We start from the raw sequence: 17,848 nt of genomic DNA, 5'->3' as shown, positions 1-17,848 counted from the left end.
CTGCTTGATGATTAGTATGTTCAAAACCGATTATGATACTGCTTTTCAAAGAACTGATCCCACCTCCAAAAGCATCAAGTCTTAAAGTTTTGGATTGTGGCATCACTCCAGAATTGTTTTTGTGTGTGTGTGTGTTTTTTAATTCTCAAGTTACTTCTGAAAACACATTAAAACAAACGTAATCACGTAACTCAGACACCAGTAGGAATTTAATTTTTACTTTTTCTTTGCAGGGGAATTTTTATAGAAGGTCTTTCATGTGTAGTAGATGGCATCTTTGGCACTGGAAATGGTTCCACTTCCTCGAGCCCTAACATTGGGGTACTTGGTATTACAAAGGTACTTTTGCATTACAATTTTCTCTCGCTCTCTTTTGGGCAGTTTTAAATAATCAAGATAAGGCTGAATTGATATTCTGAAACTGTTCCTTCCTTCCTTCAGGTGGGCAGCAGGCGAGTTATTCAATATGGGGCTGTCTTCATGCTTCTGCTTGGCACCATTGGAAAGTTCAGTGCTCTGTTTGCATCTCTGCCAGACCCTGTGCTTGGTGCCCTGTTCTGCACCCTATTTGGTAAGAATGAATAGAAGTGAGGGAGCATAGAGATTAGATTTTTGTACAGATTAGACTCATGTAGGACACACAGTAGACACATTTTTTACAAGTGTCTCTTTGACACCTTAATTTACAATATGCACCATAGTTTGTTTGTTTGACCTGTAATGACCTGGTTCATGTACACTGTAATATTAGCAGATGCAAAAATATTTGTATTTAACAGCTTTGATTTTTTTTTATTTCAATTTATTTAAATTGCTCTGCTGTCAAAAGTACAAGAGAATATAGTTTATTTTTTAACTATAAGCTCATTTTTACTTAAATTCAGTCTATTTTGTGGTATTTTTTTCAGAATACCGCACAGATTGTCAAATTTACATAGATTGCACACATTACTTTGACGGAAATGTAATATAAACATATAAAAGAATGAAAATGAAAAAAGTATTAGTGCACAGGAACGATTAATATATAAAATATTAGACACTGTGGACTACACAGGAAACTCTTGGGTTGCACACTAACACAGATAAAAGTGGCAATATACAAAAAATATTTACTATAAATATGAAGAAGGGCCATCCAACAACACCAGAAGAATACAGAATATAAATTAAACCTTGCATACATACCTTGGATCGCTAGTTCCCCGTGATGTCAAGTTTACAGCTCTCACAGTGTCTTATGATACAATGTGGACGCACGTCCACAGGTATGCCTCATTCATTTCATCTGCAACAATTTACTACCAAAAATATGCCAAAATAGTTTAAACTTATTTTACTATGATCACTCAAGCTCCTAAAATTAATTGGGTTGCTAGCAAACCTAAATGTGGTAAAGTGCTAGCATTTTTACATGAACATTTCAAGTGCTGCCTTTGTAAGCAGTGCTCAAATAAAACATGCATTTTTCATAATTTCTTTGTATCTATACTTACAGATGTGAGAGAAGTAAGATAAGAAAACCTGCGACTTACCATCATAGCAAGCCTTTGAAAGAGCAACTGTCGTTGATAGCAGATTAGAGTCATAGAGAGATGCAGTGCTGAGTGAAACTTCTGATGCCATCAGATCATGAATATTGTGGGCAGGAAATTGTTGAGGGGCAGAGCTCAGACAAGCAGGAGGAGAATGAAGGGGCAAGTAGCTTCAGCTGCTACAGAGTAAACAGCATAACACATTACCTGAAACAGCTTCTTATGGAAACAAAAATCACAGAAGATGTCATTACTGCTGTGTTTCTTTCGTGTTGCTAATTATTTAGGTATTTATCAGTTCAGAGAGAGATAAGAAATAAGAAAAGAAGTGCCACTGATGCTTATCATCATAAAAAGTGCTTGAAAGGAGTCCCTGTCGTTGATGGCAGATGACGAGTCAGAGAGAAGCTAAGAGAAGAGGCATGCAGCAGGAAGACAAACGATGAACAAAAGTGTTAGGCTTTGCAGAGTGATTCTTCTGATGCCATAAGATTCTGAATGTTCTGGGCAAGGAAATTGTATAAGAGCAGAGCTAAGATGAGGAGGAGGACGTTGAAAATGAAGAGGGTAGGCAGCTGTAGCTGACAGCACAATTCATATTACCTGAAACAGTTTTTTATAAAAGCAAAGTGGACAAAAAACACGGATGGCGACACACATATTCAGTATTACTGGACTACAAAACAGTTGATCACTGCAGAATATGCCAGGAGCCACATTACAATGATTACAAAAATGTAGCTGTGGTCTAGGATATGATTGTATGATTTATATATATATATTAAAAATTGAAAGTAAGTATTAAAAATTAGTTTTAAAAAAGTAAAGTGTTCAGGAAAAATGTTTCAATAAAACTGAATTCATAAACAATTGCTGTAATGTTATGAGTGGTTTGAATTATATATCAATATATATTGGGTCACTACAGGCCTTTGGTATGTAATAGTATTTGTTGTACACAAAGTTTAAAAAAGACAAAAACATGAAACTCCCTGTCCCCTTAAGCCTATCTACACAATTCCCAGTAAAGTACTTGCATAAATATTCCTGTGTAGTACCTGTCGTATATTATTCATCAAAACTTTGGCATTTCTTCCTCCTACCAACCCACGTCTTGCCAACACCTGTCCTCCTGACTCCAAGCTCACCTGATTCTGAGTCTGCGATGGCATTGTTTCCAATTTGAGGGTCACATTTGTGTCAGGACAGGCCTACATATGAACCAACCTGTTGTCTCAGCTGCATTATGCAGATTAAACAGATCTGCAAAATTAACTATTAAAAAAGGGCTTTTAATTATGATGTCATTTTTACTTGATAGGGCTTTGACATATTGCTTCATTAAACTAAACCTAATATGAAGCAGTGGTAACAGCACTTTATCTGGATCCAATAAGCTAGGTCTTGTGATGTTTTTGTCACCAAGCTGTAGCTTTTGTCTAGCTGGTCACTACTTCTGAACCAAATGGAAATTCTTGGCTCTGCTATCCCACCAACAGAGTAAACAAAGGCTTCTAATGGCTTCACATGTTTCTACCTTCTACTGTGACTCCTCACTGTGTTCAGGTTCTGATATATTCTGACCTTGTTGTCAGTTATTATATGTGAATTATTGTGGCTGTGTGTGAAAACAGTTCCTGAGGCTCTGTGGGCTAATTTCAAATCTATGGTCTAACCAAGAAATGTATTTAGAAATAAATATTAACTTTACCGAATATATAATTTTATTTTCCTATAGTATGGGTATTTACATGATTTCTTAAATATAAATATTCAGAATATTATCTGGTTGAATGTTTGAAGTTTCCAATAAGTCCTACACTGTTTTCTGTGTTTCTTATTTAGGAATGATTACAGCAGTTGGCCTGTCCAACCTCCAGTTTGTTGATCTCAATTCATCTCGGAACCTTTTTGTTCTGGGCTTTTCAATCTTCTTTGGACTGGTTCTGCCAAGCTATCTGAAACAAAACCCGCTTGTGACAGGTATGTTGCACAGACAAGTAGGGCACTACCAACTTCTTGCCTATCTCTGGCTCTCCCTGCCCTAGTGATGGGCATTTCATTTCACTTTGCTAATTTGATTCTTTCAAACTAACTGATTCATTTGATTTGTTTGATTCATCAAAAATAAAAAGGGGGTAGGTCCCCTTTGGTTGAACCGCAAATCAATTATTATTTATTTATATTAACAATTAAATGTGTTAATAATTCATATCATAAAATATCCTCTTTGAAAACGGGAAACATGACAATATTGTGAAAAAACATAATTAAAATAGGACACTAAGTTCGAGAATCATAAGTGAACAAGAATTGTGTGTCTTTTTCTTGGGGAGTGATTCAGTTCACCGATCAAATTAATGAGAATCATGTGACTTTTTCTTGGGTAATGATTTAGTTCACTAATCAAATGAACGAAAATCGTGCTCAAAAGACTTAGTGAATGACACATGCTTGGTGCATTCAATGAATCATACAAAGTGCAAGCTATATTCAGATTTAAATGCAAATAATTCTTAGAAATTTGGATATTTTTTATAAGATTTGGTTTTGTGTAACTGATTTGTTGATTATACAAAGGGACATAAACATATTAGTTTAATATTATGTTTATAGATTTTGTTTGAAACAATTCCAATAATGGATTGTACAAAGCAAACAAAACATTCTAATATACTGTGTGGAGCACCAGGGCCCGAACAGCCTCACTAACCCTGACACAGACAGGTAGGACACTAATTGCCACACAACACACCTTTATGTATAGGTGGGGAAGCACTTTCTTCGCTTCCCACAAGAGCACAATGTCCACAGGAAATAAGCACAGTCCTTTTCTGTCTGTCTGTCTTTCTGTCTTACCTCCACCTCCACTTCTCTCTCGGCAAGCTTTGTCCACTTCTTCCTGACTCTGGCAGTTCCTTTTATTCAGCTATGGGAGTGCTCCAGGTGGCTCATCAGTATTACCTGGAATCACTTTCAGGTGTGGTAGAAGTCCACTGTAGGGTTCTGTAACTCCCCCTGGCGGCGCCAACGGAACCCATCAGGGCTGTACCAAATTCCAAGTCCCAGTGTGCCTTGCGAGAATCAATGGTGCCACAGCCACCCAGGAGGGCTGCCCTCTAGCATCCCTGGGGAGGTAGTGCCTCGCAGATGCTCTCTCCTCCTGTCCTTCCATCTACCTGGCATCCCGGTTGGGTAATGGCTGAGGCCGCCCACCACAGCTGTTTTATTCTTGTTTGATGAACAAGAGAATGATCAATGACAGGGTTCTCGTTCACTGATAATGATTTAGAAAGAAACTAACTAGAAAGAATTAAACGTGACATGAGTAAGAGTCATGAATCCAACAGGCAGTACTTGAACGTGTGCTTTAAACATCTAAATAAATTAAGCTGACACCATCACACATGTGCTTTAACACCCCCTTTGAACTCTACTGAATCAGTTCCCATTATTCACTGAAACGAGTCATTCAAAAAGAATGAATCATTCATGAATGGCCTATCATTACCCTTCACTAATCCATCTTTTTATCTGATAACTTTCACTCATGTGTCTGCCTGTGTGATACACTTTAGTAATGCTACCAAAATGACAATTGTCCCTTCCAATCTCCAGTATGCTTTTTGTGTTTGTTCTTTTTCTTCCATTCTTAGGCATTGCAGAGATCGATCAAGTCTTGAATGTGCTGCTTACAACAGCCATGTTTGTCGGTGGCTCAGTGGCTTTCATTTTGGACAACACTATTCCTGGTAAGGAGGTTCACATTCTTCTTCTTCATTTGGCTGCTCCCGTTAGGGGTCGCCACAGTGGATATCTTCTTCCATATATTTCTGTCTTCTGCATTTTGTACCTGTTACACCCATCACCTGCATGTCCTCCCTCACCACATCCATAAACCTTCTCTTAGGCCTTCCTCTTTTTCTCTTGCTTGGCAGCTCTATCCTTAGCATCCTTCTCCCAATATACTCCACATCTCTCCTCTGCACGTGTCCATACCAACACAATCTCACCTCTCTGACTTTGTCTCCCAACTGTCCAATTTGAGCTGACCCTCTAATGTACTCCTTTCTAATCCTATCCATCCTTGTCACACCCTATGCAAATCTTAGCATCTTTAACTCTCCTACCTCCAGCTCTGTCTCCTGCTTTCTGGTCAGTGCCACCGTCTCCAACCCATGTAACATAGCTGGTCTCACTACTGTCCTGTAGACCTTCCCTTTCACTCTTGCTGATATCCGTCTCTCACAAATCATTCCTGATCATCCACTCTTCTCCACCCATTCCACCCTGCCTGCACTCTCTTTTTCACCTCTCTTCCACAATCCCCATTACTCTGTACTGTTGATCCCAAGTATTTAAACTCATCCACCTTCACCACTCTACTCCCTCATCCTCACCATTCCACTGACCTCCCTCTCATTTACACACATGTATTCTGTCTTGTTCCTACTGACCTTCATTCCTCTCCTCTCTAGAGCATATCTCCACCTCTCCAGTGTCTCCTCAACCTGCTCCCTACTACTGCTACAGATCACAGTGTCATCAGCAAACATCATAGTCCACGGGGACTCCGGTCTAATCTCGTCTGTCTACCTGTCCATCACCATTGCAAATAAGAAAGGGCTCAGAGCTGATCCCTGATGTAATCCCACCTCCACCTTGAATGCAACCGTCACTTCTACCACAGACCTCACCACGGTCACACTTCCCTCGTACATATCCTGTACAACTCTTACATACTTCTCTGCCACTCCCAACTTCCTCATACAATACCACAACTCCCCTCGAGGCACCCTGTCATATGGTTTCTCCAGGTGCACAAAGACGCAATGCAACTCCCTCTGGCCTTCTCTATACTTCTCCATCAACACCCTCAGAGCAAACATCTCATCTGTGGTGCTCTTTCTTGGCATGAAACCATACTGCTGTTCACTAATCATCACCTCACTTCTTAACCTACCTTCCCTACTCTTTCCCATAACTTCATGCTGTGGCTCATCAATTTTATCCCCCTGTAGTTACTACAGTCCTGCACATCCCCCTTATTCTTAAATATTGGCACCAGTACACTTCTTCTCCACTCCTCAGGCATCCTCTCACTTTCCAAGATTCCATTAACAATCTGGTTAAAAACTCCACTGCCATCTCTCCTAAACACCTCCATGCTTCCACAGGTATGTCATCTGGACCAACGGCTTTTCCATTCTTTATCCACTTCATAGCTGTCCTTACTTCCTCCTTGCTAATCCATTACACTTTCTGATTCGCTATCTCCACATCATCCAACCTCTTCTCTCTCTCGTTCTCTTCATTCATAAGCCTCTCAAAGTACTCTTTTCATCTGCTCAATACACTCTCCTCGCTTGTGAGTACATTTCCATCTTTATCCTTTATTACCCTAACCCGTTGCACATCTTTCCCAGCTTGGTCCCTCTGTCTAGCCAATTGGTACAGGTCCTTTTCTCCCAGTACTTGATTTAATTCTGCCATTAATAAGAGAGCATTACCTGTCACAAAGACTGGGAGATTAATGATGTATGTGTGTGTTCATTCTGTTTGTCCTTTTGTAGGCACACTAGAGGAGCGTGGAATTCGGAAGTGGAAGCGGGGTGTTGGAAAAGGGAGTTCTGATGTCCAAGGAATGGAGTCCTATGACCTACCCTTTGGAATGACCTTTCTTCAGAAACACAAGATATTCCAGTATTTACCCATCAGTCCCACATTCTCAGGGTACAACTGGCAGCCCTGTAGAAAAAGGGGTCATCCTCAAAGAAGGAGTTCAGAGAGTACCATTGGAAAATCAGGGGTATAGCCAAAGGGGGAATAGTCTGACAGATATGTTAGATGGGTATTGTAAACAGTTCTAAAAGCATCTTCCTTTTATATTAGTAAGCAGAAGGTCACTTTTGTTTTTGTTTAGTGAGAATATTTGCTGCCAAAGAGAGAAAAAAAAAATAGAACTAACCTAATGGTAAGAGTTGAGACAATCTAATTACCAAGGGTTGATTTTTGATGAAACACTTGTTGGATATTTGACTTGTTGTAATACTTGCACAGGAGCCTGGCAACATTTTGTTTTCCATGAAGTCAGCATTTTAGTTTTTATTTATCTAATGTAAAACAGAGTGTTAATTGTAATTCTGACTATCAGTGCCACAGTTTAATCAAAAGTGGCTGTGCAGCAAGCATGGCTTTGTAGCTGAGGACACTGTGTTACACAGTAGAGATGAATCTTGCGTAATGTTATAAAATAATAATAATGATAAAATGTTTACCTAAGTACAGGGGCTTGCTGCCTAGCCGACAGAATCAAATGGGCTGACCAGTGGAAGCCTAATGCCCTGGATCTATTACAATTTCTTAGATGGACATTATTTGCTGAGCCCTGGGCATTATTTTGCCTCTATTTTATGAGGAAACCTGAGGAAGTGTGATGCTTTTAAAACTGTTACAAATGGTTATAGGGTGACAATGCTTATCTGTCACTGTTTCATTTTGTCAGTTTTTTGTACAATCTGAAGACCTTTTGTATTTGGTCCATTGTCACCTTGGCCTTGATTTATGCATTAATTTAATGGAAAGAAAGTGTGCACCTTACTGGAGGCATTTTGTGCCCATTAACTCTACTGGGTACAAAATGCAGAAAAAAAAGTTCAACAAGCATGTTTGCCTTTATTTTTAAAGGCTAATGTGAAACACTGCACAAGAGAATGCAAGTTGGCAAAATTTCTCAGTTCTTGGGACCTCACTGCTAAAACATTCTCTGTTTTAACAGCTTTGTTAACTGTCAATTCAGAGATTTATTTTTTATTGTTGATTTTTTTTTTTTTAATATGACTTTTGCACACGCATCTATATTTATTCTTGATTAGACTGAAAATCAGCCACCCATTTTCAGAATTACTTGCAAGACCACCTTTTTGTGTTGCTCCACAGACAGATAGAGAAACTGTTGTAAGACATGGGCCAATTCATTTTTTTGACCTAATGAAGCATATACTGTATACTGTCAAATACATTAGCCATCTATAAACTCACACATCTACACCTCCATATGTTTCAATATAGACATGGTTTATTGATAGACTTAGACAAATTATTAGTATCTGATAATTGCATATTGCTGGACCTTGTTTAGTAATTTATTAAAATGGCTAATTCCATATTAGTGATAACAAAATGAAGAGTCATTTTGGCATTTGTTACAAGCAGTACCTTCAAATAGGGGACATGAATAAAAGCTGTGTGGTTTTCAGGCTAGCAAAATGCAGAGGGCTTCTTTTGAGTACCAAAGTCGGTGTGTCTATAAAATTGAATAGAATTTTAGAGAAGCTGAAAACAGTGTCTGTAATACTACACGCAGTGAAAGGGTCTGTTTTTGGGGACATTTGTCATTGTCATGTTTATAAGGTTACAACATCTGTTGCAACTTCTCCTACTTTTACACTTGTCCAGACATACAAATGTAAATCTAAACCCTCCATTCATCCATTATAAGAACCTACTTATTCCATTATGTCACTGACATGTAATCCACACAACTGAAAAGTCTGAAACATACCATCCATCCATCCATTTTCCAGCCAAACATACCATGACATTTTGACTTCTGGTAGACTTAACCTAGCCACATAACTATATCCCCATTATAGATGTGTATGTTTTAAGCATTAATTTGTACACCTACTTAAAGTCAAAGGAAATTTTGGATGAATAACAAACATTTACACTTTCATGTTAAAAAAACTGCTTCTCCGAATGCTCTGCATGTATCTGCACAGATGGATATGAGGTCAGTTTGCAAAAATTTGTCTTGTGTAGGTAGGTTATGTTGGTGTTTCTCAGTATGTTTTTAACAGTTTGTCACTGAGTTGCCTTTTCCTTGTTCGTTTTTGCACATCTACACATAAACATACGCACATCTGTACATTTCAAGTGGCTGTTCAGTAACGTGTTGATTGCTGCCTATCCCCTGGCCTTTATCAAACAGGTTTCTCCATCTTGCTGACAGGTCATTGGGTCATTACATACACGTGCATTTTTCAGTTTTATCTTCTTTATATGCAACCTAGCTTTAACTCTGGCTGTGATGTATTAAGTGTTCATTTTTGCCAAGTAATATAACAAGAGACAGATACAGACATATATACAAGTAACCTTTGATGTCAAAGGTGAAAATTAGACATTGCAGCAATAATTGTTTTCGAAAGAAAGAAAAGGAAAAAAAAAGTAATAATCCTGGACCATTCTTTGATATAAGTATCTTAAAATACAAGGTTTGGATCTTGATGATAAAACAGCTTTACATCAAAGCTTGCGGCTAGGGTCTTTATGGGCTCCAGTTGTTCTTGTGCTGGCTAAGAGCTTGCGTGCACACAGAGCCCTGCTGCCAGGCCAGACGTATAGTGCATTTATATACGCATACCCAGGGTTCAATTTGCATTTTTACCCACTCACTTTGCAATTGTGACGGTATGGAAACACTGCCTTATATTAATCCTGCGGAGCAGTGCTTTCTGGTGAGGATTCAGATGTTCTGTACTTTGTATTTATTCTTGTAGATTTAGCTGAGGAATAGTGGGACCATGTCTGCCCATAGTGTCTCCAGGCTTAAAATGTTAAAGCTATTTATTTGTTTTACTGTATTTAATGCCGTTAATTCTCTGGTAACAACTAGGCTGTGCTAAATATAACTATTAGAGGGGTGGAGGTATGTATATACTTGCTATTTATCTCTTTATACAGATGTAATGTATAATATTCAGTCACCCCTTGCTGTATTGAATATTTGTTTTGGATTTTTTTTTTTTTCTACTATCAAAAATTTTTTTTAAAGATATAATGTATGAAGAACAGGGAAGCATTCTTGGTTTCTCTGACAATCCATGTAAATGATGTGTTTTGGAGAGGGAGATTAACCATATTGGCTTAAATTAAATCTCTGTTAACTGGGTGGCAGTTAGCTGTTTGCCGACTCCTGCGACTCTCTTGCTAGGGAGCACAGCCGGACAGCGGGCGGCGTGATTATCCCCGTAAGAAACTCCAGAACTGAATTTGTTAGCTGCTCTCTTTGACTGCCTTCCCATTGGGGAGGGCAATGAGAAGGGGGAGGAGTCCACACTGGAGGCTCCCGAGGCAATTGTGCTCGCTGTCTTGCTAGGAAGCGGGTTCTCCGACAGCATGAGACTGTTGCTATGGTAATGCCGAGCACAGTAATGTGCGTCTTTTCTCAGAAGCTTTTCTTTTGGGTAGAGGAGGAGGAAAAGGAGGAGAAAAAACAAGAAAGAAGATTTCATTTCAGGCCTTGGGCTGACCTATTCTGTTTGTGAAACTTGGGGTGGGGGGTTAGCTGGATAAGTCCATTTAAAAAAAAGAAACTAAAATGAATGCAGAAATTGATTGTGTGGACTCCTTTAGTTTACAAAATTCACTGAGTTGGTGCTAAAGACAGAAAGGTCACTGGCTCCTTCCTATGTGAAAAGTAGCATACTGTATGCATATCTGAAAGGAGCAAAGGTTTCCTTATTGTTTGGTATGTTTACGCTGGTTGTTGTTGTTTTTTTTTTTTTAATCAAAACCTGGGTAACTAAACTACCTTGGCTGTATATGGGAATGAGGTAAGGACTTCTAAAATGAAACATCAAATTATAAATTTCAACAGTTGTTTCTGATAGCAGCAATATCTGGAAGGGTCCACCACAGATAGCGTGACTGGCAAATGTGGTTATATACTGAAATCATTCAAACTGTACGTAGACCGTATAGTATGAAACCTTCTACAAGGAAAGTTCCCAATTCCTGGAATGCTTAGTGCAAGAGAGTGAATTCAGCCACAAAACAATGTCTTCAGTTTGAAATATGTCAATGTACTGGGTTTTGTTTTTCCAGGACACTTTGGAAGTGTCCAAATAAGTTTTCCGTACAGGTAGGTGGTGTTCACCCATCAAGTGAACCTCAAGATCTTACTAAAGCCTTACTGGGGTGTGTTTGTGGAAAGTGCTGTAAGATAAGGATGTCGGACATATTCCTTCCCAGTTAGAGACCTACTACTGCTATAAATGCATCGGCTTTGGTAAACTCTGTAGGATTACAAACCTTTTCAGTTATTTTTAACTAATAAAGTTATCTTTTGACTCTTCAACTGATTTATTTATTTTTTTCTTCTATGAGCTGTCAATTAACAATGTGACGCACATAGCAAGATCACCGAGAATGACTTACTGAGTACTTACTAGTTGTCTTATACTAGGCATTCATTGTATATGTCTACTATAAGAAGATCTGCCAGCCAGTTTGCCACAACTGGGTGACCTTTTGCCTCCTTAGAGGCAGAATCTATTCACACCACGTAGAGCCAGCACAGCTGTCTAGCTTTGCAAATAGCACTGGCTGTTGTTTTTCAGACTGTCTTTGAATAGAAAGCATAATAAATAAATAATAGGCTCTTTTGTGGGCTTTGACACCTAGTAATGAGAACCCAAGGCTCTTGGTCACCTGGAATGCTGGCAGCCCCAACCTAAACAGCAAGCAGTTTGCATGCAAGACCTTGTGTTAAATGCCTGAACGTCTCGCTTTAATTCTCATGCACCAGGAACAATGAGCCAAACAACAGCTACATTTTGTGACGTATGTTCAGCCGGATAAATCAGCTGTTTCAAACCATCAAGTGGATGCTTTTCAGCTGTTGTACTAAGCATTCAAACTCTTTCTCATTCTTGAGGGTGCTTGGTTGTTAATAAAATTGAAAAGGTGCAAATCATGGCATGAGGAATATTATTCCTGGATAATTGGAATGCTGCTAATATGTCATATCATTTTTACTAACTTGAAAGGACACTACTTGCCCCGTTTTATTTTTTTTTTTCTTTAGCCTCCCCATTCTACTTTCCTCCTCAAGACTTCTTAAATGATTCCAGGGGTTTTAACGCAAAAATGCAGTATTGACGCCATTCTATTTGACTTTTTTTTTTTTTTTCTTTTATTATAAACTGAAAGCTTAAGTTTTGTGATGACAGTAGTATGTCCGGCTATAAAACGCACCTTTTTTCCTTGTATTACAGAAAATTAAACAAGCTTGTGTTTTAGAAATAAAGTAGTTCTATATTGTTCAATGAAAATGATGAGCTGTTGTTCTTTTGTCAGAGTTTTTCATAATGTATTTTTCTAACCATGCCTTGTTTATCACATTTAAATAAAATGCAAATGGAAATATATTAAATATGTGCTATTAACTTGGACCAGACATTGTGCATAATAGTATTGAAAATGATCTGTTTTATTCCATATTCCTAAAAGCTGTCTATTTAATAAAACTTAAACAATTCAGTTTGAAATGAATGAATGAATGTTATGTCTTTCTTTCAGTCCGTGATTAACAAACTGACATACTATGAAATATTCAGGTAGGGGGATTCGAGGAGGGAGTAGGTGGTTAAGGGGGTCTGGATGAGGGATATGCCAACAGTGACAATTGCAATAAAGAATGGCAGGCAGCTGTACTGCCTAAATTAGAGCTTGGGGACACCGCTCACTCTATCATTTGCACACTTGGCTTGCCTCGGATCCCCATGGGGCTCACAGTGCATCAGCTATAATCTGAAGAACCTGGTGCAGCTAGAACCCAGACAGTGCACACGTGATGTCTTCTAAATGATTTATTTTTTAAAAGATGGCACATAATACATCCCCCGTGGTGAAGGTACCCAGTAATAATCGCAGAATTGCCCTGTAGCACTGCCTCGTGGGATTTGCCGCTAAATTGAAATGACGCACCATCTGTGCCCAGCCTGGCCAATTTTTGTTTTTAACTATCTTTCTGTGGTGCAATATGTGACCTCTGAACGTAATAGTAATACGACAGTACGGTTATGCACGGATAGAGCTTATCGTTTCAGGATTTTTAAAATGTTTTTGGTTTACCTTAATGTAAAGAAGCAGCTTTTCACTGCGGTCCCTGAGTTAAATGAGACCAGTGGGGCGGTTACTGATGCTGCTTTTGTGTGGGCGGTGCTTAGATTATGCCCGCGATACCATTGGTTAAGCGCGCACATCAAACCCTGCTACTGCCTCTCTGATTGGCCCCAGTCGAGTTTTCACTTGGTACTGTGAGAACCGATTGATAGAATTGGAATCTTCGGGGCCACGATGCTGCTGAAGCCCAGAAAGTAAAAGGTGAGTTTCCTCGGGGTGATATTTTCGTACCGCGAATGTGACATAGTTATACTCGTTCAGACAAAGCGAACGTGGTTTATGTCAGCGCCCGATTCCTAATTGATGTGGTACTGAAGGATTCCGTTTATCGGCATAGTGGACCCACTAAACAGTATGAAGAGAAGAGGTGACATTCCGCTAAATTCTGCGCAAACGGGACACCGTGAATCCTTTGCAGTTGCACGTATTTAATTGTACAGGAAAGGACCTTAATATTATGTCCCAGGACAAAGTGGAGGGTGAGTTCACGTGTAATGTTCTGCTGCTCACGAGTGCGGAAAAGGAACTGCTTATATTTCTTCTCTGATTCTTGGCAGTAAAAAGACCCGCTAACCCTATTTATTTACGCCTGTGTTGTGTGGTAATTTGCTGCATCGGGGCTTGGACCTGAACGTTGTTTCCATTTCAGTAGACAATTAATGTCATCTCTCTCTGCAGTTGCCACGCCAGTAAGTTTTTGAAAGCCAAGTGAGTCATAGCCTATCTTGTGACGAGCTAGGAGCGGAGCTTTGGTTTTTATTTTGCTCGCAGGAGCCCCGCGATTCTGTGCTGGAGAGTCGTTCACGCCGATCAGCGTGCTGAGGTCACCGAGTCCGCTGCCTCTCCACGCTCGGCTTCACCCGCTCGGTCTGCGTTCCCCCAGAACTCCAACAAGAGAGATGACATTCCGAATCCCGCTGGTGTTGCATCCAACTACTTTTTTGGACGTAAATCACGTCACCCCCACTCGTATCTTATCGCTCTCACTGCAACAGTTTTCTTTCCCAAAACATTTTCTAGAACTGATAAAGGGTTGGCAAATTAGGAGTGAGTTCTCTGATGATTTGTCTTGTGGTTGACATTACGGTAGCTTTGGCCCGAGTCAGCTGATGTATAGTTAGGTTTTGGATCGGCTCTTGAATGCTTTTGAACATCATCGTCAACGCAGCTAATGCCCAAATGTGTGTGTCATGACAGGGCCTGCCTGGCCTTTCCTGAGGTCTGGCACTACAGCTGTACAGCTTTCAGTGGTTCTGTGTCAGAGTAGTTTCAGAAATGAAAAAAGTAAAAGTTACAAGTTTGAGAGGCAGGACCCTCTTAACGTTTTTGTTTTGCTGTCAAAACAGGGGCCCCCAATGCACAACTTTGATGCTGTTAAGATGCCCCTGGTGAGAGGTGACGTGGCACAGTACAAGCATCGTTCCATAGGATACTAAAGAGAGGACCGTCCAGCAATGGGCTCTGTAAGGCTAACATTCTACTTGGAGAGGGAGAGGCCATGAGTGGAGCTGGCTAAGCTGGAAAGCGTCACAGTAGAGGCAAGGAAGGGCCAGAAGGATGCCAGCCAGCATTCTCCTGCCCAGCTAGAGGGACTTGTTACCTGGTGTCATTATAGCCAGAGTGTCTGCTCTGGACCGCAGAAATGATACACAGGAGGAGTTCAGAACCTCCTTACACCAGAGTTAGTGAGTCAACAGCTTGGAGGCCATATTGGCCAGAATGTCCAAGAGCTGGAGAGGATCATGAGAGTGCCCTTGTGCTACTGAAGAGGTGGGCAAAGTGGGGCACATTACATTTTATCCATCCATTTGTATTTTGAGTTGTTTGTGTGTGGATGCCGCACATCTTTTACAATGCCTAATAATTCGCTCTGTTTGTTGTACAGTGGTCTTAGGCTGATGCAAAGCCCTGTGAATTGCGTCAGGGTAGTTTCGTTTTAGCTCTGAATGCCAATTCCTGTCACTTTCAGCTTGAATTTCACAGTCCAGGCTTGCATTTTGGTTAAGAACAGCTTTGAGTTTGCTCTGGGTTTGTATTAGTTACCTTGTCGGAGAAAGTTAGTTTTTTTTTGTTGATTTTATTTACAGTAAATATATTCACTTTGAGCACCCACACATGTGGCTAACTATAGAAGGGCAGAATGAAACTGCTAAGCCCCGTGATGTGGTGTTGCATGGCAGGTAGGCAGCATTTTCACTCAGTTCTGGGTCTTAATTCTTGTTTAACTATGCCAAATCAAATGAATAAATCTCACTGTTAGCAGTGTGCACTCTCATCATGGCACTTGATTTAGGAAGAAAGAGTAGCATACTGGCTGTGGGTGCCCTGGTTGAGTGTCCCAGCTTGCTTCTAAATGCTGAATCCCACTTACTGTATTTGGCTCACCCCTGTGTTCTGTGACAGAGCAGCTTCTTCTTATCTTACTAGAAGCAGCACCCAAATGTGCGTGGGTATTAAGCTCTGGTCTGAAATCCAATGGTTTCAGCCTGGCTTTTGATGTCCACTCCTCCATTCTGTCTGAACTGGTTTAACCTCATTTTTGACATTCTTTCTGGGAGGACTGTGGATATGAGAACTGATCCTCCTACACCACCAAAACCTCCAGGGTCCTCTAGACTTCCTCTGCCCCGCCACACTTCCGCTGTGCGTTCACTTGTCACTGAGCAGTTCGGCAGAGCATTGCGCAAAAAAACTCCCATTTCCTCCTCTAATGAGATCTGAACTCGTCTCTTCTACTTATGTTTTCATGGCACAGGAAGTGAGTGATGACCCCCCACCTGACACCTGTACTTCTGCCCAGTGTCAATTGATGTTGTGCTTTTTTACATAATGTTGCCAGATTTATTGTCGTTTACACCGATTTCCTCCTCCTTCTTCCCCTGGGACTTGCTGGTATAGTGGACCCCGGGACCTCATGCTTTCTTAAAAAGCAGAAGCACAAACTTCCTGTGTCTCCGCCATTGAGCGTAAGGCGGATAAGGCGGAAGTGAAACACAGTTCATCTGCAGCTGCAGCTGCACCCATGGCCTCCCAGAGTTCTCTTACCATCCTCATGGACCTCATATCTGTTTCCTGATTTCTACCGTTTAGCCAGAGGTAGGCAGCCAGCTGCTGGACACGGAGCACCATTAAGAGGAATAGGACCTCCGGATTTCTCTTGACACGGTAATCAAAACTTGAGGGTCTCTTGCTTAGCATCAGTAACATCTTGCATTGCTACTGCCAAGTATGTTGGATTTATTAGCTGTGAGTACTGGTGAAGCGGGTAGGTGTTTATGTTGGTCTGCTAGAGTAGGTTTACCCAGACGCTGATCCTGATGAGAAGTTATGGTCTTGGAAGTGAAAGGACAGCTGTAGCTTGTGAGATTGTGCTGACAAGGCAGTATCAGGCAGTGTGGCCTAGTGGCTGCTTCATTTACCATCACTAACTCACTTTATGCCTTTGAGAAAGTCACTGAACTGACCGTGATGCATTTAATTGGTATCTCCCTTTGATGAGAAAAATGTAAGCTAATGTGATAGAGCACCTTTCTATATGGAACAACCTTCCCATAAAGCAATAATTTCCATGAAGGAATCTTAAGTGCTCAAGACTGAAACTGGGTAGAGTTGTGGAACTGAACAGAAAACCTAGCAGGTGAAGGTCCAGCACCTCGACTGGTAAGCCATTCTACCTAACAGTTCATTAATATAAATGCTGGCATTCATATCGGCATTGCTGATGTGCCGCTCTGTTAGAGCGCAGAGTCAGCCCAGCTGAGATGGTATCATGTGTCGTGGCTCCTCCATCTAGGGCAGTGGAGAGATACTCACAATGACTGTGCCATTACAGGAAAAGAAAGTCTCAGCCGCCAGCAACCTGCAGAATCAGACATTGGGTGTTTCTCTTCTTCTCTTTTGAGGCCTCATCCTGCAAAGGAGTTGCATGTACTGTAGCTGCTTTTTGATGGTCATGTGTGCCTCACAAGACTTCTTCTGGGAGGAGGGTGTTTGTAGTGTGAGGACTACTCAGTTCTAAAGATACTGAAGTGCAGAAGAGGGTCACCTCGGCTCAGGGTCCTCATTGGGGGAGAGCCTAGTGGCACAGACTGATCTGTGTTTTGAACCCACCTTTTCAGAGTCACAGGGATCTCTAGTCTACCCTAATAGTGGCATTCTGCAGAGGGCAGGAACCAGCGCTATATGGGATACCAGTCCATCACAGGACACACTAATGCTAATGCATAGACTGTAGAACCTCCAGTTGACCTACAAATCTTTGATATGTGGAAGGAAACCACAGTCTGTGCCGGTGCTGGGTCATTTTGAACACTAGGCCAAGCTTATTAGTGTGCCAATCG

General features: G+C 40.7%; 2 protein-coding genes across 13 annotated transcripts in view; both read left to right on the top strand.

Annotated features, from left to right (window-relative positions):
- slc23a2 (solute carrier family 23 member 2) overlaps positions 1-17,848 on the top strand; it is a 204,295-nt gene that overhangs the window by 116,893 nt on the left and 69,554 nt on the right. Inside the window, exons 12-16 of one of the 2 annotated variants that reach the window (XR_007936699.1) lie at positions 234-339; positions 442-571; positions 3,381-3,518; positions 5,192-5,287; positions 7,109-8,003. Coding sequence is in view for 1 of the 2 variants with exons in the window: in XM_028798149.2 (XP_028653982.1) it covers positions 234-339; positions 442-571; positions 3,381-3,518; positions 5,192-5,287; positions 7,109-7,350 (712 nt within the window). In the remaining variant the exon portion in view is untranslated. Of the gene's footprint in view, positions 1-233; positions 340-441; positions 572-3,380; positions 3,519-5,191; positions 5,288-7,108; positions 12,872-17,848 lie in introns of those variants that run through there. The other variant, XM_028798149.2, reaches the window with a different exon arrangement.
- Positions 13,592-17,848, top strand: part of rassf2a (Ras association domain family member 2a) — a 111,283-nt gene continuing 107,026 nt past the window's right edge. For 3 of the 11 annotated variants that reach the window (XM_051919002.1, XM_051919000.1, XM_051918986.1), the window contains exon 1: positions 16,145-16,673. The gene's annotated coding sequence lies outside the window, so the exon portion shown is untranslated. Of the gene's footprint in view, positions 13,710-16,140; positions 16,674-17,848 lie in introns of those variants that run through there. The other 8 variants (XM_051919005.1, XM_051918980.1, XM_051918992.1 and 5 more) reach the window with 7 other exon arrangements.

Source organism: Erpetoichthys calabaricus, chromosome 1 (genome assembly GCF_900747795.2).
Source record: "Erpetoichthys calabaricus chromosome 1, fErpCal1.3, whole genome shotgun sequence".
In the NCBI taxonomy this organism is placed as follows: domain Eukaryota; kingdom Metazoa; phylum Chordata; class Cladistia; order Polypteriformes; family Polypteridae; genus Erpetoichthys; species Erpetoichthys calabaricus.
The sequence above is the reverse complement of the archived record's forward strand: the minus strand, read 5'-3'. Positions and strand labels throughout refer to the sequence as shown.